At 45.7% G+C, this 21,555-nt stretch overlaps 1 protein-coding gene across 3 annotated transcripts in view; it reads right to left on the bottom strand.

Annotated features, from left to right (window-relative positions):
- The window catches only part of MED12L (mediator complex subunit 12L), an 837,051-nt gene that overhangs the window by 145,515 nt on the left and 669,981 nt on the right, over positions 1-21,555 (bottom strand). For all 3 annotated transcript variants that reach the window (XM_082251515.1, XM_082251517.1, XM_082251516.1), the window contains exons 23-25: positions 17,681-17,822; positions 17,222-17,342; positions 128-229 (exon numbers count right to left, since the gene is read on the bottom strand). In XM_082251515.1, coding sequence (XP_082107641.1) covers positions 128-229; positions 17,222-17,342; positions 17,681-17,822 — 365 coding nt within the window. The remainder of the gene's footprint in view (positions 1-127; positions 230-17,221; positions 17,343-17,680; positions 17,823-21,555) is intronic.

The raw sequence follows: 21,555 nt of genomic DNA, 5'->3' as shown, positions 1-21,555 counted from the left end.
TGCTATAATATTATTTTTTTATTTGCTACTTTTTTTCCCCCAAGAAAGTGGAGTTACCCTTTAACTATAGCTGATATGAATATGAGTGGATTCATTAATTTTACTGTGAAATTACGTGAAAACCTACCATTTGTTGTCCCCAGTGGGCTAAACTGTGGTGTTCTCAACAGATGGAGCAGTAGGCGGCATGTCATTCTAGCTCCAGGCTCAGCATCAGGATCCCCACAAGCTGTGAAGAAAGTATCTCTTAATCAGACATGACTGCCAATTAACGGACAACCATGAACACTGTCCATTCACTGTAATTACAGGTACCTTTAAACATTTAAATACACTGTAAAATTGAAAATAAGCCTTTTTCTAATCCTGTTAATGGATGTTGTCTTGTTCTTAGTTGAGAACAATTACAGGTATATACAGAAAACAAAGTGCTATGGTGGTCTTGCTAACATTAGCTGCTTTTCCTGTATCACTTGCAGTAACTGTGAATTCTCATTTGAGAGGAAGAAAAGGTAGATTGCCAAGGCAGAATACTCAACTCCACTGTTGCAAAGTGATCCTTGAGAAGGACATCTGTTTTTCTAATCATATTGTGCATACAAACTGAGTGAGCGTAAAATTAGACACCACATATCACTCTAACTGAATCAATAACAGACCCATAGCATTAGGTGCCCACATACATTGGTTGATGGTTGCCAAGTCAAGCTGCTTTTCCCTAGTTCCTGGCAACAATCTGATGTCTGTGGGTGTCCGCCAAGTCAAGTAACTGCCCAGCATCAGAACAAACTAGAATACTTTTAAGAGTCAACATTCAGCTCCTGCTTCCCACCCTGTCCCTCCTCAAAGAGGTTACTCAAAAGCTCAGCTAGGCAAAGCTTACAATTTAATAAGATGCACTACAAATTGTGTGTCCTGATGGTGACTGGTTCATCCCTGCATTACCCTTTGAAATCAATGGAAAGCTAGAACTTCAACACATACAGTGCCTTGCGAAAGTATTCGGCCCCCTTGAACTTTGCGACCTTTTGCCACATTTCAGGCTTCAAACATAAAGATATAAAACTGTAATTTTTGTGAAGAATCAACAACAAGTGGGACACAATCATGAAGTGGAATGAAATTTATTGAATATTTCAAACTTTGTTAACAAATAAAAAACTGAAAAATTGGGCGTGCAAAATTATTCAGCCCCTTTGCTTTCAGTGCAGCAAACTCTCTCCAGAAGTTCAGTGAGGATCTCTGAATTATCCAATGTTGACCTAAATGACTAATGATGATAAATAGAATCCACCTGTGTGTAATCAAGTCTCTGTATAAATGCAAACATGTGGAAGAAGGTGCTCTGGTCTGATGAAACCAAAATCGAACTTTTTGGCAACAATGCAAAACGCTATGTTTGGCGTAAAAGCAACACAGCTCATCACCCTGAACACGCCATCCCCACTGTCAAACATGGTGGTGGCAGCATCATGGTTTGGGCCTGCTTTTCTTCAGCAGGTACAGGGAAGATGGTTAAAATTGATGGGAAGATGGATGGAGCCAAATACAGGACCATTCTGGAAGAAAACCTGATGGAGTCTGCAAAAGACCTGAGACTGGGACGGAGATTTGTCTTCCAACAAGACAATGATCCAAAACATAAAGCAAAATCTACAATGGAATGGTTCACAAATAAACATATCCAGGTGTTAGAATGGCCAAGTCAAAGTCCAGACCTGAATCCAATCGAGAATCTGTGGAAAGAACTGAAAACTGCTGTTCACAAACGCTCTCCATCCAACCTCACTGAGCTTGAGCTGTTTTGCAAGGAGGAATGGGCAAAAATTTCAGTCTCTCGATAGAGACATACCCCAAGTGACTTACAGCTGTAATCGCAGCAAAAGGTGGTGCTACAAAGTATTAACTTAAGGGGGCTGAATAAGTTTGCATGCCCAATTTTTCAGGTTTTTTTTTCGTTCCACTTCATGATTGTGTTGATTCTTCACAAAAAAATACAGTTTTATATCTTTATGTTTGAAGCCTGAAATGTGGCAAAAGGTCAAAAAGTTCAAGGGGGTGAATACTTTCGCAAGGCACTGTATATTTAAAGAAAGTTGGTATATTTTCTTTCCCCCCCTCTAACTTACAAATGTCACAGTATTATGAAATGTATATGCTGTAATTCATAATTAGCAGAAATATCTCAAAGTGCAGAGAGATGATTTAATAAGTGCAATGTTCCTTAAACCACCAATATAGACCTCTATCAACAAGCCATCATGCCATTCCACTGACAAGAAGATTGATAGCTTCCTGTTTAATACAGGCAGGGATGCAGGCAAATAAACCGGATATTTAACCTACTACTTTACAATCATGCCCTGCAATGCTGATACCAGCCCACTTACCCTCCAACTTTTTTAAGAGTGTTTTGAGAGTTCCCTTGGAAAACTAGGGTCCCCTTCATAAAGCCCATATAAACAAAGATGATGGGCACTAGACTATGCTTAGGAAGAAGTTCCATCAAGGGGAGATGGTTATACATCACCAGCCTATTCCCCAATTCCCCTCCTTGGTAAGCTGGCTGTAAGGGTCCCTCAGACCCTTACTAGTTCTCCAGTGCATGCAGAATATTGGAAAAATATGCTTAGTTATTTTATTTTAAATAATATTTATTCTTCTAGGTCCAGTTATTTCAAAAGATGTCTCACAAACTCTGTGAGAAGAAAAAGTGGGAGAGGGGGGTGCACTATTTTAAGCCAATCAGGTGTCCTGTGTGAAAATGTGCTGACAAGGAACATGCTCATAGGAAGAGAGAAAAGAGGGTTGGCTTCACACATCTGTTTCTGCACCTTTCCTGTCTAATCATTGGTTGGGGCTAGGAGGGGGCTGAGCCGTTTGGAATAATTGGCAGGTAAGACAAGTCCCTTATATGCAGTTAGCTGTTTGCTATTCAAGTCTCTAAAAGAAATAAGCAGCAGATACTGTAACCCTGAAGTTGCATTCACACCTATGCGCTTCCTAAACAAGAAACAAAACACATAAAAATGCATTTTGCCACATGTTTCAGAAACACACTGCAAACACGCTGTAATTGCAGTGGCAGCCCAAGCTTGGGTAGCAGACACGTGTTTTGCCGAGTGTTTGTCGCGTGACAAAAGGCACTAGAAATGTGCCAAAATACGCACTGAAAAGGCCCCAGATGCTCCACGACTGAAAAAGGTTCTAGAGCTATTTTGGGGCATTTGCCACGCGTAGGGCAGCCCACTCAAGTCAATTGGCTGCCCTAGGGGGGACATGCGTTAACACGTGAAAATGTGCAAAAAAATGGAAGTGGTTATGCGCTTTCCCGCTACGCTCAGGTGTGAATGGGGACTCTTTACAGCATGCATCAATGTTGGAAATGTGAAAAATGTCCCCACAGTACTAGGTTCCCTCTTCCAAAGCTGTTCTACTGTAAGGGGCATATCATACTGGTGACCCTGACACTGGTGAGAACTCACCAATAGCAAGATCATTTTGGAAGACACAGCAGGAGATGAAATTACTCCCCTGCTTAAATGCGTCATTCTCTCACTGGCTGAATGAACAAACCGTTGCTCTGCTGCCAGCAACTCAGTCTGTGATTAGATAGTCAACAAGCAGAAACACACTAATGTGGTTTATTACTCTGCTGTCTCCCCCTATCAGTCTTAAGCCGGCCATAGACAGTTCGAGTCTTGGCCGGTACAGAAGGAATTTGATGTGCATTCAAATGCATGTCATACATAAGAAAACAATGCCCATCATCCTTAGATGGACAGCACAGTGCAATGCAGCAAAGCCTTATTAACTCAATGTGCTGTCCATCCTTCTTCAAGCCTAATGTTGCCGTTCAGAGAATTATAAAAGGTTGTAAAGTACAAGATGTATGTAAAAAGAGATTTAATAATTTTATTCATTCATACAGTGCATCTGGAAATATTCACAGCGCTTCACTTTTTTCCACATTTCATTATGTTACAGCCTTATTCTAAAATGGATTAAATTGATTATTTTCCTCAAAATTCCACAAACAATACCCTATAATGACAACATGAAAGAAGTTTGTTTGAAATCTTTGCAAATTTATTAAAAATAAAAAAACTGAATTTTTGTAAAATCTTACCTGTAAAATTCCTTTCTCTGAGTCCTCCGACAGTCGCCGCCACCTCTAAGTCATCACTGTTGGGTATTGACTTCCCATCCGCAGGAATAGCTAGGCATATAGACTTAGTCAAAAGACAAAAGGCATTAGCATATACACACCCATGGGGGCTGTCCCATCTGGTCAATACCCCCCCTGCATCACCACTCCCAACTCAGTTTGGTAGCATAGCAGTAGGTAATAAGAACCCCAAAAGAGGGGCGGGGGCGGCGACTGTCGGAGGACTCAGAGAAAGGAATTTTACAGGTAAGATTTTACAAAAATTCCGTTTTCTCTTACGTCCTCCGACAGTCGCCGCCACCTCTAAGTCATCACTGTTGGGATGTCCCAAAGCAGTATAGACATGAGGGGTGGGAGACGCAACCGTAGAAAAGGCAACGCAGTACCCACATCAGAGAAAGGAATCTTACATGCACTGTAAGAGAACCAACTGAGCAGCAGAAAAAAACAATGCTCAACAGGAGCAACAGCCCAGGAAAGCAAATGCCAACAGCCAGGGACCCAGAAAAAAATACAAGGGTCCATCATGGCACTGCCGCACTGAGAACTTTGCGGCCAAAGGAAGCATCAGCCGATGCCTGAACGTCTACTTTGTAGAATTTGGACAAAGTGTGCTCCGACGACTAAGTCGCAGCCTTGCACACCTGGGCCACCGAGGCCCGATGCCAATAGGCCCAGGACGCACTCACAGATCTGGTAGAGTGCGCCTTAACAGGGAAGGGTGGAACCCGTTCCTTCAAGGCGTAAACCCGTTCAATGGTCTGTCTGATCCATTTGGCAATAGTGGCTGCAGAAGCAGCCATGCCCTTCCGAGGTCCCTCAGGAAGGACAAAGAGGGAATCCGTCTTCCGAAAGGACTACGTAGACGACAGGTAAACCCTGATCGCCCTGACAACATCCAAGGAGTGCAGAGCAACCTCCTTAGGATGCTTAGGCTTTGTACAAAGCGAAGGCAGGACAATGTCCTCATTAATGTGGAACTCAGAGACCACCTTAGGAAGAAAGGAGGGATGCGGACGCAAAACCACCTTTTCCCGGTGAATCACCAAGTACGGAGAACGGCAAGATAATGCTGCCAGTTCAGACACCCTGCGAGCTGAAGTGATCGCCACCAAAAAGGCAACCTTCTTAGACAGCAGAGGCAACAATATTTCCTGAATGTTTTCAAAGGGAGCACGCTGTAAGACGGACAGAACCAATTTCAAGTCCCATGGGAGGAGCCAAATGTCGCACACCTTGAATGAAGGTGCGATCCAGAGAGTGAGACGCCACAGGGCGTTGAAAAAGAATAGCCAGTGCGGACACCTGGCCTTTGATCGTGGCCAGCGCCAGGCGCTGGTCCACCCCAGACTGGAGGAAAGCCAACACTCTTGACACCGAGTACGAACGAGGGGAAATCCCCCTGGACTCACACCAGGCGAAATAAGCCTTCCAGGTACGGTAATAGGAGGTCTTCCTAGCCTTGACAAGGGTAGGGATGACCTCAGAAGAGAGACCCCTGTCCTTCAGGACCTGGGTTTCAACAGCCATGCCATTAAAGCCAGCGACTGTAAAGCAGGATGGAAGATCGGACCCTGAGACAGGAGATCTTCCCGCAGAGGCAGACGCCACGGAGGCGCCACTGCCAGGTGAACAACGTCGGCGTACCAGGACCGGCGTGGCCAGTCCGGAGCCACCAGAATCACCAGGTGCGGTTCCGAGATCAATCTGCGGAGGAACCGGGCTAGTAACTGAATCGGAGGAAAGGCATACATCAGACGATACTGATGCCAAGGGGCTACCAACGCATCCGAGACGTCCGCCAACGGATCGCGCGTTCTTGCCACGAACCTTTCCAACTTTTGATTTAGCCGGGATGCGAACAGATCCACGTGCGGGGATCCCCACCTCGCACACAGTATTTGAAAGACCTCCGGGTGTAGGGACCATTCCCCCTGGTCCGGGGTCTGGCGGCTCAGATAGTCGGCCTGCCAATTCTCCACACCCGGAATGTGAACTGCCGAGATCACCAGGACATGAGCCTCGGCCCAAGACAGAATGTCAGTCACCTCCCGGGCCGCCCGAGCACTCCTGGTGCTCCCTTAGTGGTTGATGTAGGCCACCGCAGTAGCATTGCCCGTCTGTACCCGGACAGGACGGCCCTGAAGACGGCCCGACCACTGGAAGAGACAGAGTTTTAATCGCTCGCAATTCCAGCACATTTATCGGGAGGGAGGACTCTTCCTCCGACCAGGTGCCCTGGGCAGACAGATTGCCCAGAACTCCACCCCAGCCCGACAGGCTGGCATCCGTGGTAATCACCGTCCACACCAACGGACGGAAGGACTTGCCTTCCGCCACCAACGGGGACTGGAGCCACTATAGAAGAGCCAATCTGGTCTGACGACTTGAGGGACCTGATCTCGTCCCGCAAAGTCCGGAGCTTGTCCTCCGGCAAGAACACCTTTGCTTGAGCAGAGTCCAGAATCATTCCCAGGTAGGGAAGACGAAGCGATGGGAGACAACGTCGATTTCTGAACGTTGATGGTCCATCCGAACTCCTGGAGCGTCTGCACCGTGGTGGACAGATCGCGCACTAGGTCCTGGCTGGCACGTGATCTCAGAAGTAGATCGTCCAGGTAGTGGTCCTCTGCGATAGCAAACAGAAGGTACCGCTGATGACCCTCGAAAATGGGGATGTGCAGGTACGCATCCTTCAGATCTATCGAGGCCAGGAATTCCCCTGGACTCAGGGAGGCCCCCACCGAACGGAGAGACTCCATACGGAACTTCCGAACACGCACGAAGCGGTTCAGCGTTTTTAGGTCCAGAATAGGACACACCTTGCCCTCCTTTCTGGGCCCAGTGAACAGATTGGAATAAAACCCCTGAAACTTGTCCCGATGAGGCACCGGGACAATCACTCCCTGAGCAAGCAGGTCCCGCACCGCTTGATACAAGTCCTGCAGACGCCCCGGAAACAGATGAAGATTGGAGGGAAAGAATCTGTCCGCCGGCCGGGAAAGGAATTCAATCTTGTATCCCGATCGAACGATTTCCAGAACCCACCTGTCCGATATCCGGAGCAACCAAGGATGGAGGAAACCGCGCAAACGTCCCCCCACCCCTGAAACGGGTGAGGGCGCCCCTTTGTAAGATTCTGGTACCTCTGGTACCCTTATTTTCGATGATGTCATCGCCGATCGCCGCAGAGCGGCTATTTCAACCGCCGGCGTTCTCTCTCACATTGTTCGTTCAACCTGCCTGTGTGTCCACATGCTTACAAGCTTGTCTTGCTACCGGAACCTCCAGCTACTTTCTTTTACTTGGAAACAGACCGGAACCTCGCTACTGATCCCTGTATCTCGCTACTGGATCACTCCCTCACTACTGGACCCTTCTACTACTAACCTTACTAGTGATAAGTACCCCACAGGGGAATCCTCCATAACCTTACTTACACTATCTACCTCTGCACATTAAGGACTGTTACTATCTATGCATACTAATTCTATCATCTGCACTGTTACATAGATTGCTAGCTCTTGAGTCTACTACCATCTATCCTTGCACTGGGTTAGTCTATCCTGTATTTTTCATCTGCTATCCTTACCACCTGTTACCATACTCGATTACTAACCTATCTGCATTCTACCTAATACCATCTAGAACTCTCCTGAACATTTCTATCAAGTGCTTACCATCTCTGTCACTGTTCACACCTGTCCTTTCAGCACATCATCTTCATACTAACATATACATCCTATCACTCCAGGAACATCTTATTGAGTGTGTATATCTGTATGCTGAAGCTGACAGGCCCACAGTGATGAGTCTGGAGAGTTTGATTTGGTTATTCAACACATCTCTACATGACTACTGAGTGGAGATTCTGCAGCTGCAAATCCAGCCTACTACAAAAACGCAGGAGCGTTACAGATTGAACGAACCTAAAAAATGGATTCAGCAGAATTACCCACTCAAGTGACACAATTAACACAACAAGTAAATGCATTAATGCTTGCTCTTACTGAAGTAAAAGAAGAAAATCAGACTCTGATACAGCAGGTAACCCGTCTCTCACGGCTTACTGCTGCTCAACCCCCTGAACCTAAAATAAACCCTCCTCTAGTGTTTACAGGTGATCGGAAAAAATTTAGTGAATTCAAAAACGCATGTCAATTGCTTTTTTTGTTAAAACCTCGTACATACCCTACTGATCAAATTAAAGTCTGTACCGTTATCTCATACTTAACGGGTGATCCACGGGCCTGGGCAGACTCTCTCTTTGAGAAAAATGATCAGCTTCTCAACTCCTATTCTTTATTCCTAGCGGAACTCGCTAGTTTATATGATGACCCCAACAGGCAGAGTACTGCTGATATTCAATTGAGGGCTTTAAAACAAGGAAGGAGACCTGTAGAAGACTTTGTAGCTGAGTTCAAAAGATGGACCCTTGATTCAGGGTGGAATGACACATCTCCGCGAACTCAATTCAGACTCGGGTTGTCAGAAGCTGTTAAAGACGAGCTCGCCCGAGCAGATTTACCTGGCACCTTGGATGCCTTAATACAACTCAGTATCAACATCGACAGGCGACTGCGTGAAAGAAGGGCTGAAAAAATGGGAATGCCATTGTCTAGTCCTTCTCGGATTTCGGCCGTTGACCCTACTCCCATGGAGGTAGGAACCATACGCCTCAACTACTGAACGAGCCAGAAGAAGATCCAGAAACCTCTGCATGTACTGCGCATCCCCGGACCATTTGATAAGCGTCTGTCCCCTTGTCCGCAAAAAAGAGGGTGAGTGTTCACATGTCTTGCTAGGAGGATTAACGACTTCCTTTTCTAACCCCTATCTTTTTGTTCATTTGACATTGCAGTGGGACCAGACTAGGATTACCACCAAGGCTATGATCGACACCGGATCTTGTGGAAACTATATTGATACATGTTTTGTTACCTTAAATAAAATACCTATTATTTCAAAACCTAAACCTGTTTCTGTTAGTTTTATTAACGGTATTCCACTATCTTCTGGTCCAATCACCAACCAGACACAAGCACTCCTAGTCACTACTAACGAGTCTCATATGGAGACCACCACTTTTGATATACTATCTTCACCCCATTTTTCTATTATTTTGGGACTCCCCTGGTTACACACACATCAACCAATCATAGATTGGAAAAGACGGACCTTGTCTTTCCCTTCTCACTATTGCGAGATTACGTGTAACCTCCCATCTTATGGAAAGATCCTGTCTGTGGTGTCAGATGAGATTGCACCACTATGCTATCAGGACCTGCCCGAAGTATTCCTTGAAAAAAATGCTCAAGTGTTGCCTCCCCATAGGGATTATGATTGCACTATCGATCTACTCCCTAACAGCAAATTGCCTTTCGGTCATGTTTATCCTCTTTCACAGGATGAACTTTCTCATCTCAAGGAATACTTGGATGAGAATTTGACAAAAGGGTTCATCAGACCCTCTACTTCTTCCACAGCTGCAGGACTTTTCTTTGTCCGCAATAAGGATTCAAGTCTTAGGCCTATTATCAATTATAGGCAATTAAATACGATTACAATAAAGGATCGCTATCCTTTACCGCTCATCCCTGAACTCATTGAACAAGTCCGTGGGGCTACTTACTTCTCTAAATTAGACCTGAAAGGGGCATACAACCTAATCCGAATCCGTGACGGAGATGAGTGGAAAACAGCATTCAGAACCAGATACGGATTATTCGAATATCTTGTGATGCCATTCGGGTTGTGTAATGCTCCCGCAGCCTTCCAAAGGTTCATAAACGACATCTTTAGAGACTTACTTGATGTCTGTGTTGTAGTATATCTGGACGATATACTTATCTATTCTCGATCTCTCTCTGAACATATAAAACATGTAAGACTTGTGTTATCCAGATTACTTGCACACAATCTATACGTGAAATTAAAAAAATGCCTATTTCATAAAGAAGAAATATTATTTCTAGGATACATCATATCCAAAACCGGAATTAAGATGGATATGAGCAAGATATCCTGTATTCTGGGCTGGCCTATACCAACAACTCGTAAGGTATTACAGCGATTCCTTGGATTTTCAAACTTCTATAGGAAGTTCATCAAGAACTTTTCTGCCATTGTGAGACCTCTCACACAACTGACAAGTATAAAGAAACCATTCAAATGGTCAGAAGAAGCAAATCGAGCCTTCTGCTTGTTAAAATCAAGCTTTACTTCTGCTCCCATACTACGCCATCCAGACCCATCCCTCCAATATATTCTGGAGGTAGATGCGTCAAATATGGCAGTAGGAGCAGTTCTCTCCCAACGACCAACAAATACTTCACCACTCCACCCAGTTGCTTTCTTTTCAAAATCATTAAGCAGCCCAGAGGTGAATTACCCAGTGGGTGAAAAGGAGTTGCTTGCCATAAAACTGGCACTGGAGAATTGGCGACATCTACTTGAGGGTACCCGGTTACCAATACTCATATATACAGATCATAAAAACCTTCAATACCTCCAGACTAACAAAACTCTCTCCCACCGGCAGGTACGATGGTCATTATTCTTCCTAAGATTCAACTTCTTAGTGACCTACACGCCTGCAGACAAAAATAAAAAAGCGGATGCGCTATCACGATTAACCGAAGATAACTGCGCTGAAATCCCTTCTATTCCTATAATACCCTATGAACGTATTATTGGGGTTGTTCGTTCCCTGAAGGAAGAGATTTTGCACAGTATAGGATTGGATTCACCTCCACCACAACTAAGTACTGATGCAGAAGGCTTCCTCTACTACAACGACAAACTCTACATACCCCCTACTATGCGCACCAAGATCTTGGAGTTATCACATGATGTGCCCATGGCAGGACATATGGGTATGACGAAAACCCTTAATTTGCTTACTAGACAGTTTTGGTGGCCTGATATGAAGACGTCTGTGCAAAAATTTGTATCTTCATGTGACATCTGTGCAAGGTCCAAAATTGACACTACAAAACCATCTGGTCTACTCTGCAGTCTACCAATACCCCAGGTTCCATGGGAGGTTGTGTCCTTAGACTTTATAGTAGAACTACCACCTTCTAAAGGATTTAATACCATTCTAGTGTCAGTGGACCACCTGACAAAGATGGCACATTTCATCGCTATCCGTAGACTACCTTCATCTAAACAAACAGCGGAACTACTGATGAAACATGTGTTCAAGTTACACGGAATACCAAAGACTCTTTTATCTGACCGTGGCTCACAGTTCATCTCCAAATTTTGGCAAGCTCTTTGTCAAATATTACGGATTGAGTGAAAGCTCACTTCTCCCTACCACCCTCAGACCAACGGACAGACTGAAAGAGTCAACCAGTGTATAGAACAATATCTGCGTTGCTACACATCATACCTACAGGATGATTGGGTGGACCTCCTCCCTCTGGCGGAATTTGCTTATAACAACGCAACCCACAGTACTACTAAGCAAAGTCCGTTCTACTTGAACTATGGGTTTCATCCCACACTACTTCCACCACGCATCCTACCATCAAGTAACCCAGTAGCCTCAGACTATCTTACCCAAATAAAGGACTCTCTGGGTTTACTCAATACCACTATCTCACACGCCCATAGCCAACAAAAGAAGTACTACGACCTACGTAGAAGACCTTCTCCTCAGTATGCTATTGGGGACCTCGTTTGGCTATCGACAAGAAATTTAAGATTAAAGATCCCTAGCAAAAAGCTTGGACCTTTATTTCTGGGACCCTTCCCAATTTAAAAACTTATTGGAAAAGCTGCAGTACAGCTCACCTTACCAGCAGATCTCAAGATCCATCCCATCTTCCATGTGTCGCTACTGAAACCCCATGTTCCTAATCAAGGAATAAGGCCTACCATCTTGCCTCCACCTCCAGTACAAGTTGAAGGTGGAGAAGAATATGAGATTAAGGAGATTTTAGATTCTCGTATCCACAGAGGAAGACTCCAGTATCTCATAAGATGGAAGAACTATGGACCCCAAGACGACACCTGGTTGGATACCACTGATGTTCACGCACCTAGGCTTATACGAAGATTTCACTCGAAATACCCGGAGAAACCAGTGCCATAGGCCTTCCGGAGCCGGCCTTAAGGGGGGGGTACTGTAAGATTCTGGTACCCTTATTTTCCACTTTTCTTTCAAATATGCGTCCCACCTTTCTAATTAGGTGGTACGCATACACCTTTAAGACGGATGACGTCATCGCCGAGCGCCGCAGAGCGGCTATTTCAACCGCCGGCGTTCTCTCTCACATTGTTCGTTCAACCTGCCTGTGTGTCCACATGCTTACAAGCTTGTCTTGCTACCGGAACCTCCAGCTACTTTCTTTTACTTGGAAACAGACCGGATCCTCGCTACTGATCCCTGTATCTCGCTACTGGATCACTCCCTCACTACTGGACCCTTCTACTACTAACCTTACTAGTGATAAGTACCCCACAGGGGAATCCTCCATAACCTTACTTACACTATCTACCTCTGCACATTAAGGACTGTTACTATCTATGCATACTAATTCTATCATCTGCACTGTTACATAGATTGCTAGCTCTTGAGTCTACTACCATCTATCCTTGCACTGGGTTAGTCTATCCTGTATTTGTCATCTGCTATCCTTACCACCTGTTACCATACTCGATTACTAACCTATCTGCATTCTACCTAATACCATCTAGAACTCTCCTGAACATTTCTATCAAGTGCTTACCATCTCTGTCACTGTTCACACCTGTCCCTTCAGCACATCATCTTCATACTAACATATACATCCTATCACTCCATGAACATCTTATTGAGTGTGTATATCTGTATGCTGAAGCTGACAGGCCCACAGTGATGAGTCTGGAGAGTTGGATTTGGTTATTCAACACATCTCTACATGACTACTGAGTGGAGATTCTGCAGCTGCAAATCCAGCCTACTACAAAAACGCAGGAGCGTTACACCCTTCAGGCAGAGGCGGCTTGACCCACCGCGCCAGCATTGCCGGACTTCTGCTTACCTGCCCAGGGCTTCTTCTGACTGCCCTGGGCCTGGAAGGGCTTGCCCTTGGATCGGTCCCGAAAGGCACGAAAGGACCCCTGATTGGATTTAGGCGCAGAACCCCGCTTGCCCCGAAAGGACTTGTTCTTCGGGTTCTGGGGTAGCATAGTGCTCTTGCCCCCTGTGACGCCCTTCACCAGGGTATCCAACGCCTCGCCAAAAAGGCGAGAACCAGCATAAGGAAAATCAGCAACTGTTTCCCGTGAGGACTGGTCAGCCGACCAGCTCTTCAGCCATATCAGTCGCCGGTTAAGCACTGCGACACTAGAGAGGCGAGCCACTAAGGGGGCCTCATTCAAGGCTGCATCACACAAATACATGACTCCTTGGTGGATCTGATCCACCATTTCCAGCCGGGCAGGCGGAACACCATCAGACACGAGATTGCACCGAAGCATCTTAGTCCAATCAGCCACCACCTGAGCCACCAGGACAGACGCGAAAACGGGTTTGAGCAACGAACCCGCCACTGTATAGGAATGGCGAGCTAGAGACTCCAACCGCCGGTTCGTGGGGTCCCGGAAAACCGGGGTATCCTCAGTAGGAACCAAGGTAGCCTTGTTTAACACGGCCACAGTGTGATCCAACTGTGGAGGCACACACCATCGTGATTCCATAGCCGGCGCAAAAGGATAAAGCAATTTGAACCGACTAGGTACCAGGAATGGACGTTTTAACGTGCGCCACATTTCATTAACAGTGTAATGAAATTCAGCTCGGCAGGGGAAAACCTGCGCAGACTTGTGGGTCCTGTGCGTCCCAAATGAGGACACAACGCCCGGAGGACAGGGCTCATCCTCGAAATGCAAGGTTTCCTTAACAGAAAACAATGAACTCATCCATGGTCGCCCGTTCTTCAGGTGAACCTGGGGAGGACGTATCAACCCCCTCCATTTCAGCCTCCCCCTCGGACCCCGGGGGGTCTAGGGAGGAGCGTGACCCTGAAAAGGGCACGCTCACAGCAGCAGCAGCCATATCCCCATCTGAATCAGAAGAGAGAGACAACCTGGGCCTCTTTTTCGCAGCACGTTCAGACATCAGCATTTCCATATTAGACACCAAAGTCACCACTACAGCAGCTAAATCGGGTCGCAGCGGGGCCACAGGAGAACTGGGGACCCCCACTAAAGCTGGGGGGGAACTTGCTTTCCTGAGAATCCATTGCTCAAAGTACACAGAAAAAAACAGTGCAATAAATGTGTACTGCCCCTTTTAAATCGCTGCGGAATGCACAGCCCACCGCTGCAGCTACAGTGATAAAGACCCCAAAAGGAGAGAGAAAACTGAGCCAGAAGCGATAATACAGAGGAATATTGAGAGCGATAACCTGCAGAGCCCGCAGAGTATTGCCACCGATGTCCTTCTGCATATGGAAAGAAAGTGCTGCTGAAGTAGGCTGAACTTAAAGACTTTCAGTCTTAGGGAAAATGGCTGCCCCATAAGATTGCATTGGAGGCTTCAAGAAAATGGCCGCCGAACATGCGGTCAGACCGATTGTTCTACACCCACCAAAATGGCGGCAGATGGTGCCAAAACAGCATGCAGTATCGCCCACAGAGAGGCTGACCATGCTTGTTCAAATCAAAGATGGCGGACCGCGCGAGTTCACTCCGCTGCGGTCGCCACACAAAGTCTGCACCCCCAACAATGCACCGAAGTGACACAGGGAAGGGGACCCCCACACATACAGAAAACTGCACAAGCGATCCCTGCAGGGACCGCATCAGGGAGTCACACATGCACAGACATGGGGAACACACAGCAACACAGACTGCCACCCCAGACAGAGGCCCCACACAGAAGTACTTACCTGTACCAGATGGCGTGGGAAGCCTCTATGCACGGAAAACTGCTGTCCTCACCTGACAGGGAGTGCCGTGAGCCAGGGACATGACACTGCAGCACCGCAGATTTGTCCGGTGAGGTAGCCACCTCACGGCTGCATCCCTGCAGCGAACAGGGATGGGTCATTCGAAATGCCAGGGCGAGCCATAGCTGAACGCTCGATGGCGGGCTGGGGGTCCATCTGACCCTTTTGCTCTGGAGAACCAGGGCGGTCAGTCCGAATCCCAGCACCGCATGATCCATCTTCATCCGAAGAGAAGACTAACACTAGAAGCTGACAAAATAAACAGCTAGAAAAGTAAGAGAAAAAACTGACATTTTCAAAGAAAATCAAATAAAAGATTAGGAAGGCTGAGACTGAAGCCCCAGCACAAGGTAAGCCTGACTATTCCTGACGCTAGGCAGATTAAAAACTGAGTTGGGAGTGGTGATGCAGGGGGTATTGACCAGATGGGACAGCCCCCATGGGTGTGTATATGCTAATGCCTTTTGTCTTTTGACTAAGTCTATATGCCTAGCTATTCCTGCAGATGGGAAGTCAATACCCAACAGTGATGACTTAGAGGTGGCGGCGACTGTCGGAGGACGTAAGAGAAAATAAAAAAACACATGTACATAAGTATTTACAGCCTTTGCCATGACACTCAAAATTGAGCTCAGGTGCAATCCTGTTTCCACCGATTATCCTTAAGATGTTTCTACAACTTGATTGGAGTCCACCTGTGGTAAATTCAGTTGATTGGACTTAATTTTAAAGGCACATACCTGTCAATATCAGGTCTCACAGGTAACAGTGATTGTCAGAGCACAAACCAAGCCACGAAGTCCAAGGAATTGTCTGTAGACCTCTGAGGCAGGATTGTATTGATGCACAGATCTGGGGAAGGGTACAGAAGCATTTCTGCAGCATTAAAGGTCCCAATGAGCACAGTGGCCTCCATCATCCATATATGAAAGACGTTTGGAACCACCACGACTCTTTCTAGAGTGGGCCGCCCAGCCAAACGAAGCGATCGGGGGAGAAGGGCCTTAGTCAGGGGGTAACCAAAAACCCGATGGTCAATCTGACAGAGCTCAAGCGTTTCTCTGTGGAGAGAGGAGAACCTTCCAGAAGAACAACAATCTCTGCAGCACTCCACTAATCAGACCTGTATGGTAGAGTGGCAAGATGGAAGCCACTCTTCAGTAAAAGGCACATGACAGCCCACTTGGAGTTTTCCAAAAGGGACCTGAAGGACTCTCAGACCATGAGAAACAAAATTCTCTGGTCCGATGAAACAACAATTGAACTCTTTGGCCTGAATGGCAAGCATTATGTCTGGAGGAAAACAGGCACCGCTCATCACCTGACCAATACCATCCCTGCAGTAAAGTATGGTGGTGGCAGCATCATGCTGTGGGGATGTTTTTCAGCAGCAGGAACTGGGAGACTAGTCAGGATTGAGGGAAAGAGGAATGCAGCAAGGTATAGAGACATCCTTGTTGAAAACCTGCTCAGAGCGCTCTGGTCCTTAGACTGGGGTTAAGGTTCATCTTCCAATAGGACAACGACCCTAAGCACACAGCCAAGATAACAAAGAGTGGCTACAGGACAACTCTGTGAATGTCCTTGAGTGGCCCAACCAGAGCCCAGACTTGAACCCGATTGAACATCTCTTGGGAGATCTGAAAGTGACTGTGCACCGACGCTCCCCATCCAACCTGCAAAGAAGAATGGGAGAAACCACCCAAAAATAGGTGTGCCAAGCTTGTAGCATCATATTAAAAAGACTTTAATTGGTGCCAAAGGTGCTTCAACAAAGTATTGAGCAAAGGCTGTGAATACTTATGCACATGTGATTTTTTTTCATTTTCTATTTTAATAAATTTGCAAAGGTTTCAAACAAACTTCTTTCACATTGTCATTATGGGAAATTGTTTGTAGAATTTTGAGTTGAATAATGAATTGAATCCATTTTAGAATAAGGCTGTAACATAAAACAATGTTGAAAAAGTGAAGCACTGTGAATACTTTCCGGATGCACTGTAAGTAGATGAAATAGTGTTTTTATCTGTCTGAAGTTCCACATTAGTATTAAAAAAAACAACAATTGTATCCTTAAAAGCTTTACAGTTGTAGTATTTAGACATTTTACCTGCTGCGAGGAGGGAGGGCAGAGCGACATGTTGCACCACATCCTCAAGTGGAAAGCAGTGCCTTGCTATTAGGACAGCTATAAAAGTGGCCAGAGAGTCATGGAATGAAAGATCACTAACCTACAAGATAAAAAGAAAAGTAGACTCAATAAGTGGCAAACTGAAACATGTTTATTAGAGTTGTTTTCTATCCAACCCAAGTTTTCTTGCAGTCTCTGTAGGATTTGGGGAAATTACTACATTTAAATTTAATTGTGGTGTCATTTTTATTAAAGATTTTTAATTTTAAAACTGTAAAAAATAGATTTATTGAAAAACTAAAATAAAAAACGTGCCTTGCACATTTTTTACAGGTAACATTATTTTTGCTGACCAAGAAAAATATATAGTTTGGGTGGTTACGAACATTGAATAATAGTGAATAATTGTGCTACTAAATGCATATGACCAATACTTACGTCCACACTGCAGAGTAAGTCATTAAATCCCCACACATGATTAGAGGAACAGCAAAGAGCCTTAAGTACACCAAGCCATTCCGAGCTGAGCACAGTGCAGCAAGCTGTAAGTTCAGCACACAGGTTCGATATATCATAGATCCTGCAGAAACAATACTGATAATATAGATCACCAAAAAAAAAAAATACCTAAACAACTTGTGGCCAAAAGACCCACTGGTTTAGGATATATTTTAAAGCAATGATAAAGCTACATAGGCAAGGAAGGAGCATTCTTAATATAGTAAAAACAAGCAATGCCGTGTAGTTGGGGTCATTGAGCATTGCTGGCCACTAAGATATAAAAGTCTACCTATGACAGAACCCTTCCCAAAGAAAGTAATACCGGCTCAGAGACTGCAAGATCATGTAAATCCCAGCACCCCTCCAGTTCTTTGATATGTTAACACCTGTTAGATCAGCCCCCGCTTAAAGTAGAACTGAGGGCAATACTTTTACTCATTTTGGATAGAGTATCAGAGGATTATAATTATAACCTTTGTGAGGTCTTTTTTTAAAGGAGATTTCCATTAATTTCCTGCCCCACAACAGGAAGTGAAAAGGAAGTCCATCCGAAGAAAGGGAAATCCCTGGTGGTCATTGGTCAACAAATAGAGAGGGTCTATCTTCCTATCAGGGACACAGATAGCCATAAAAGCCTGACAGATGTTTTAATCCCTCTCAACTCTCTGTAAAATGAAAGAACTTTTGGCCTTCTGTAGCACTGACTGAGCTCTTTTAAGAGCTGCTCAGCAGTGCTTAAAGAGGAATTCCGCCCCCCCCCACCAAAAAATTACCAAATACCGTAGCTGCTGACTAGTGTTGAGCTGAACACCCCCCCTATTTTATAGGGCTCTCTGACGAACGCCCATTTGCTGGGACGTTCGTCACAGGTTACTGGAGGAGTGTGGAGGCCAGCCTCCTGCCCACGGACTACGGCCCTGGCTTGTAGGGGAGCGCGGCTCTTAATTGGAGGTGTATGATGGGGACCCTTGGAGTACTGTTACTTTTAATTCAAGTCCCTGTCACCCCAAGCGACACAGACTTTGGGCCTAAGCTGCATATTACAACAAAGTACTTCACACCATAAGAGACTAAACAGATGCTAATGACATAAGACTGAGCTATGGTATACTGGGGGGATGTGAATTGACATTTAAGTTATAATCAGGTGTGTTGAAAATGGAGACGGGCAGTCTGAGAGCCTTGTCTTCTGCTTTCATCTGTTTAGAGGTGGAGAGTGTTCACACTTCTAGGAATGCGTATCCGGCTATGTTTTGGGCTTAATTATGATAATGTTGCAGTCTCATTCACCTGTGTCTGTCCAGATGGCCAGGTATGTTAATTATATTCTGTATACAATACATTTGCATGATGTAATCAAGCACTTAAAACTGTATATATTGAAAGTGAGTTGTGGAATAAAGTGTCTTTTGTTTTAGCCTTCATTGAGCTTAGGGTAATGTTTGGGGGGAATTGAGGGGCCAGGTCACTGCATCACGTGAGAGTCTGGAGACCTAAGACAGAAATACTTGGTCCAAGTATTGGGGATCTGTTACACTGGTGGCAAGCGGTGGGATTCTTCTCTGAATAGATCCCAAACCAGGAATGCAGTGAGGAGCCCAGCAGCATCTCGGTCTAAGGAGGAACTCAGGAGATGGAGTGAGCTAGCCCCTGGGCAGTGTCCCCATATGAGGTGGAGTTCCAGCGGAGACTACAAGACATACTGGCAAAGGAACAGGGCCATATGTCAGCCAAGGACAAGGGGAACTGGAGAAAATATGTAATGCAAAAACTCTGGCAGGAGTCCATGGAGGTAGCTCAACTTCGGCGGAAAGAGAAGCTTCCAAGTACAGCGCAACACTGGCAGGAACAAGTGAGCCAACAGATGTTTATTCTGAGAGAACAACCCTTGACGCAGTGGGAAAGGCACCTTGAGTGCCTGGTCCAGAGAGAAATTATGCTGGACGACTCGTACTGGGCACTATGGTGGTATGCAGTCCAACGAGACCCTTGGTTGACAGAAGGCATTCAACCAGAGGAGGGGGGGGCTATGATGGCCCAGGCCTGTTGTGGAAGGCCATGGAGGAGGATGATGATTTTGGCAGTCCTGCAGTACATTTGCATGATGTAATCAAGCACTTAAAACTGTATATATTGAAAGTGAGTTGTGGAATAAAGTGTCTTTTGTTTTACCCTTCATTGAGCTTAGGCTAATGTTTGGGGGAATTGAGGGGCCAGGTCACTGCATCACATGAGAGTCTGGAGACCTAAGACAGAAATACTTGGTCCAAGTATTGGGGATCTGTTACAGGCTCTGACATCACCAGCACCCCATAATCCATTTCTCAGGTGCAGTAAATAAATTACTGACGTCACTTCAGAAGGGGCGGGACAATTAATAGGTTTTAATTAAAATCTAAAATTAATATTGATCACCTGCTGGCCTGGAGATTCAAACTCACAGCCTTTCATTTGCAAGTCGGTAACTACACCAGCTAGGCCACGCAGCCAGCTGACTAACCATGCACTCTGTCTGGCTAACTAGATTCTATCTGAGTTTGACAGCTCCCATAATCCATTGCTTTAGGTGCAGTGAATAAATTACTGACGTCAGTAATTTATTCACTGCACTTCAGCAGTGCATTGTGGGATGGCTTGTGACGTTAGGTCACTATAAAAGAACTGTCAAAATCAAAAAAGCTCATTCTGCGGTAATCCTCTGTAGAAGCAGGAGCATATCCATTCACATGGGGGGGCGAGATCTGGGGGTCCCCTTGTTAAAGGGGGCTTCCAGATTCCGATAAGCCTCCCCCCGCAGACCCCCACAACCACAGCCCAGGGTTGTGGGGAAGAGACCCCTGTCCCCATCAACATGGGGGCAAGGTGCATTGGGGGTGCCCCAAAGCACCCACCCCCCCCCATTTTGAGGGCATGTGGCCTGGTATGGTTCAGGAGGGGGGTGCTCGCTCTATATACTATATATACTAATACTATATACAAATACAAATACTATATGCTCTAGTGTTATTCTCCATATCTGACCTACCTTTCCCTGTCTTAAAGAAAGCCCATTTAGAACTGTTCCGCTATGTCAGTGTTCTCGGATCCACCTAAGGGCAGGTCATCACTGGTGCAGGGCAGAGGGTTCTAAACAATCCGGAAGCTCCCCTAGGAGTAAGTGCTACACTTCAATTATACTTTAAGCCTCTCCCCTTGTGACTTGTTGCAAAGTTGCAGTTGATCAATGAAGAAGAGGAGATTGAAGAAATGCTTCCTCCTATTTGCAGCAGACTGATTACAGCATCTCAGCCTAGACAAAATCACTTTTTTTGGATTATTATTTTATGTATTGTGAAATGTCAGGAATTCATTAATGGCAACAGGTAAAATTACTAAAAGGTCCGCTATAAACCAGTTCTAAAGGCTCCAGGATCTTTTTTTTTAGTTTCACGCATTCTATGCAAGATAAAAAACATCCTTTGTGAAGCATCCCCCCTAGTACTTACCTGAGCCCCATCTCAAGCCACGATGTGCATGAGAGCCTCAGGTCTCCAGGGACTCTACCTCCCCATTGGCTGAGAGAGCAGTGTCAGTTACAGCCAGTGATACAATGAGGAGAGAGAGGGGGTGGGGCCAAGCCACAGCTCTGTGTGTGAATGGACATTCAGAGCCATTGCTCAGGAACCAGCCTGCACTGGTGCACTCATTGCAAGCTGCTTGCTCTGGGGGAAATTGGCAGAAGGGAGGGGCCAAGAGGAGTGGATAGGGACCTGAGAAGAAGAGGATCCAGGCTGCTCTGTGCAAAACCAATGACATGTTTATTATAAAACAAA

Source organism: Pelophylax lessonae (genome assembly GCF_965119305.1).
Source record: "Pelophylax lessonae genome assembly, chromosome: 3".
Classification (NCBI taxonomy): Eukaryota; Metazoa; Chordata; class Amphibia; order Anura; family Ranidae; genus Pelophylax; species Pelophylax lessonae.
Note: the sequence above shows the minus strand (reverse complement) of the source record. Positions and strands in the feature narration are given on the sequence as shown.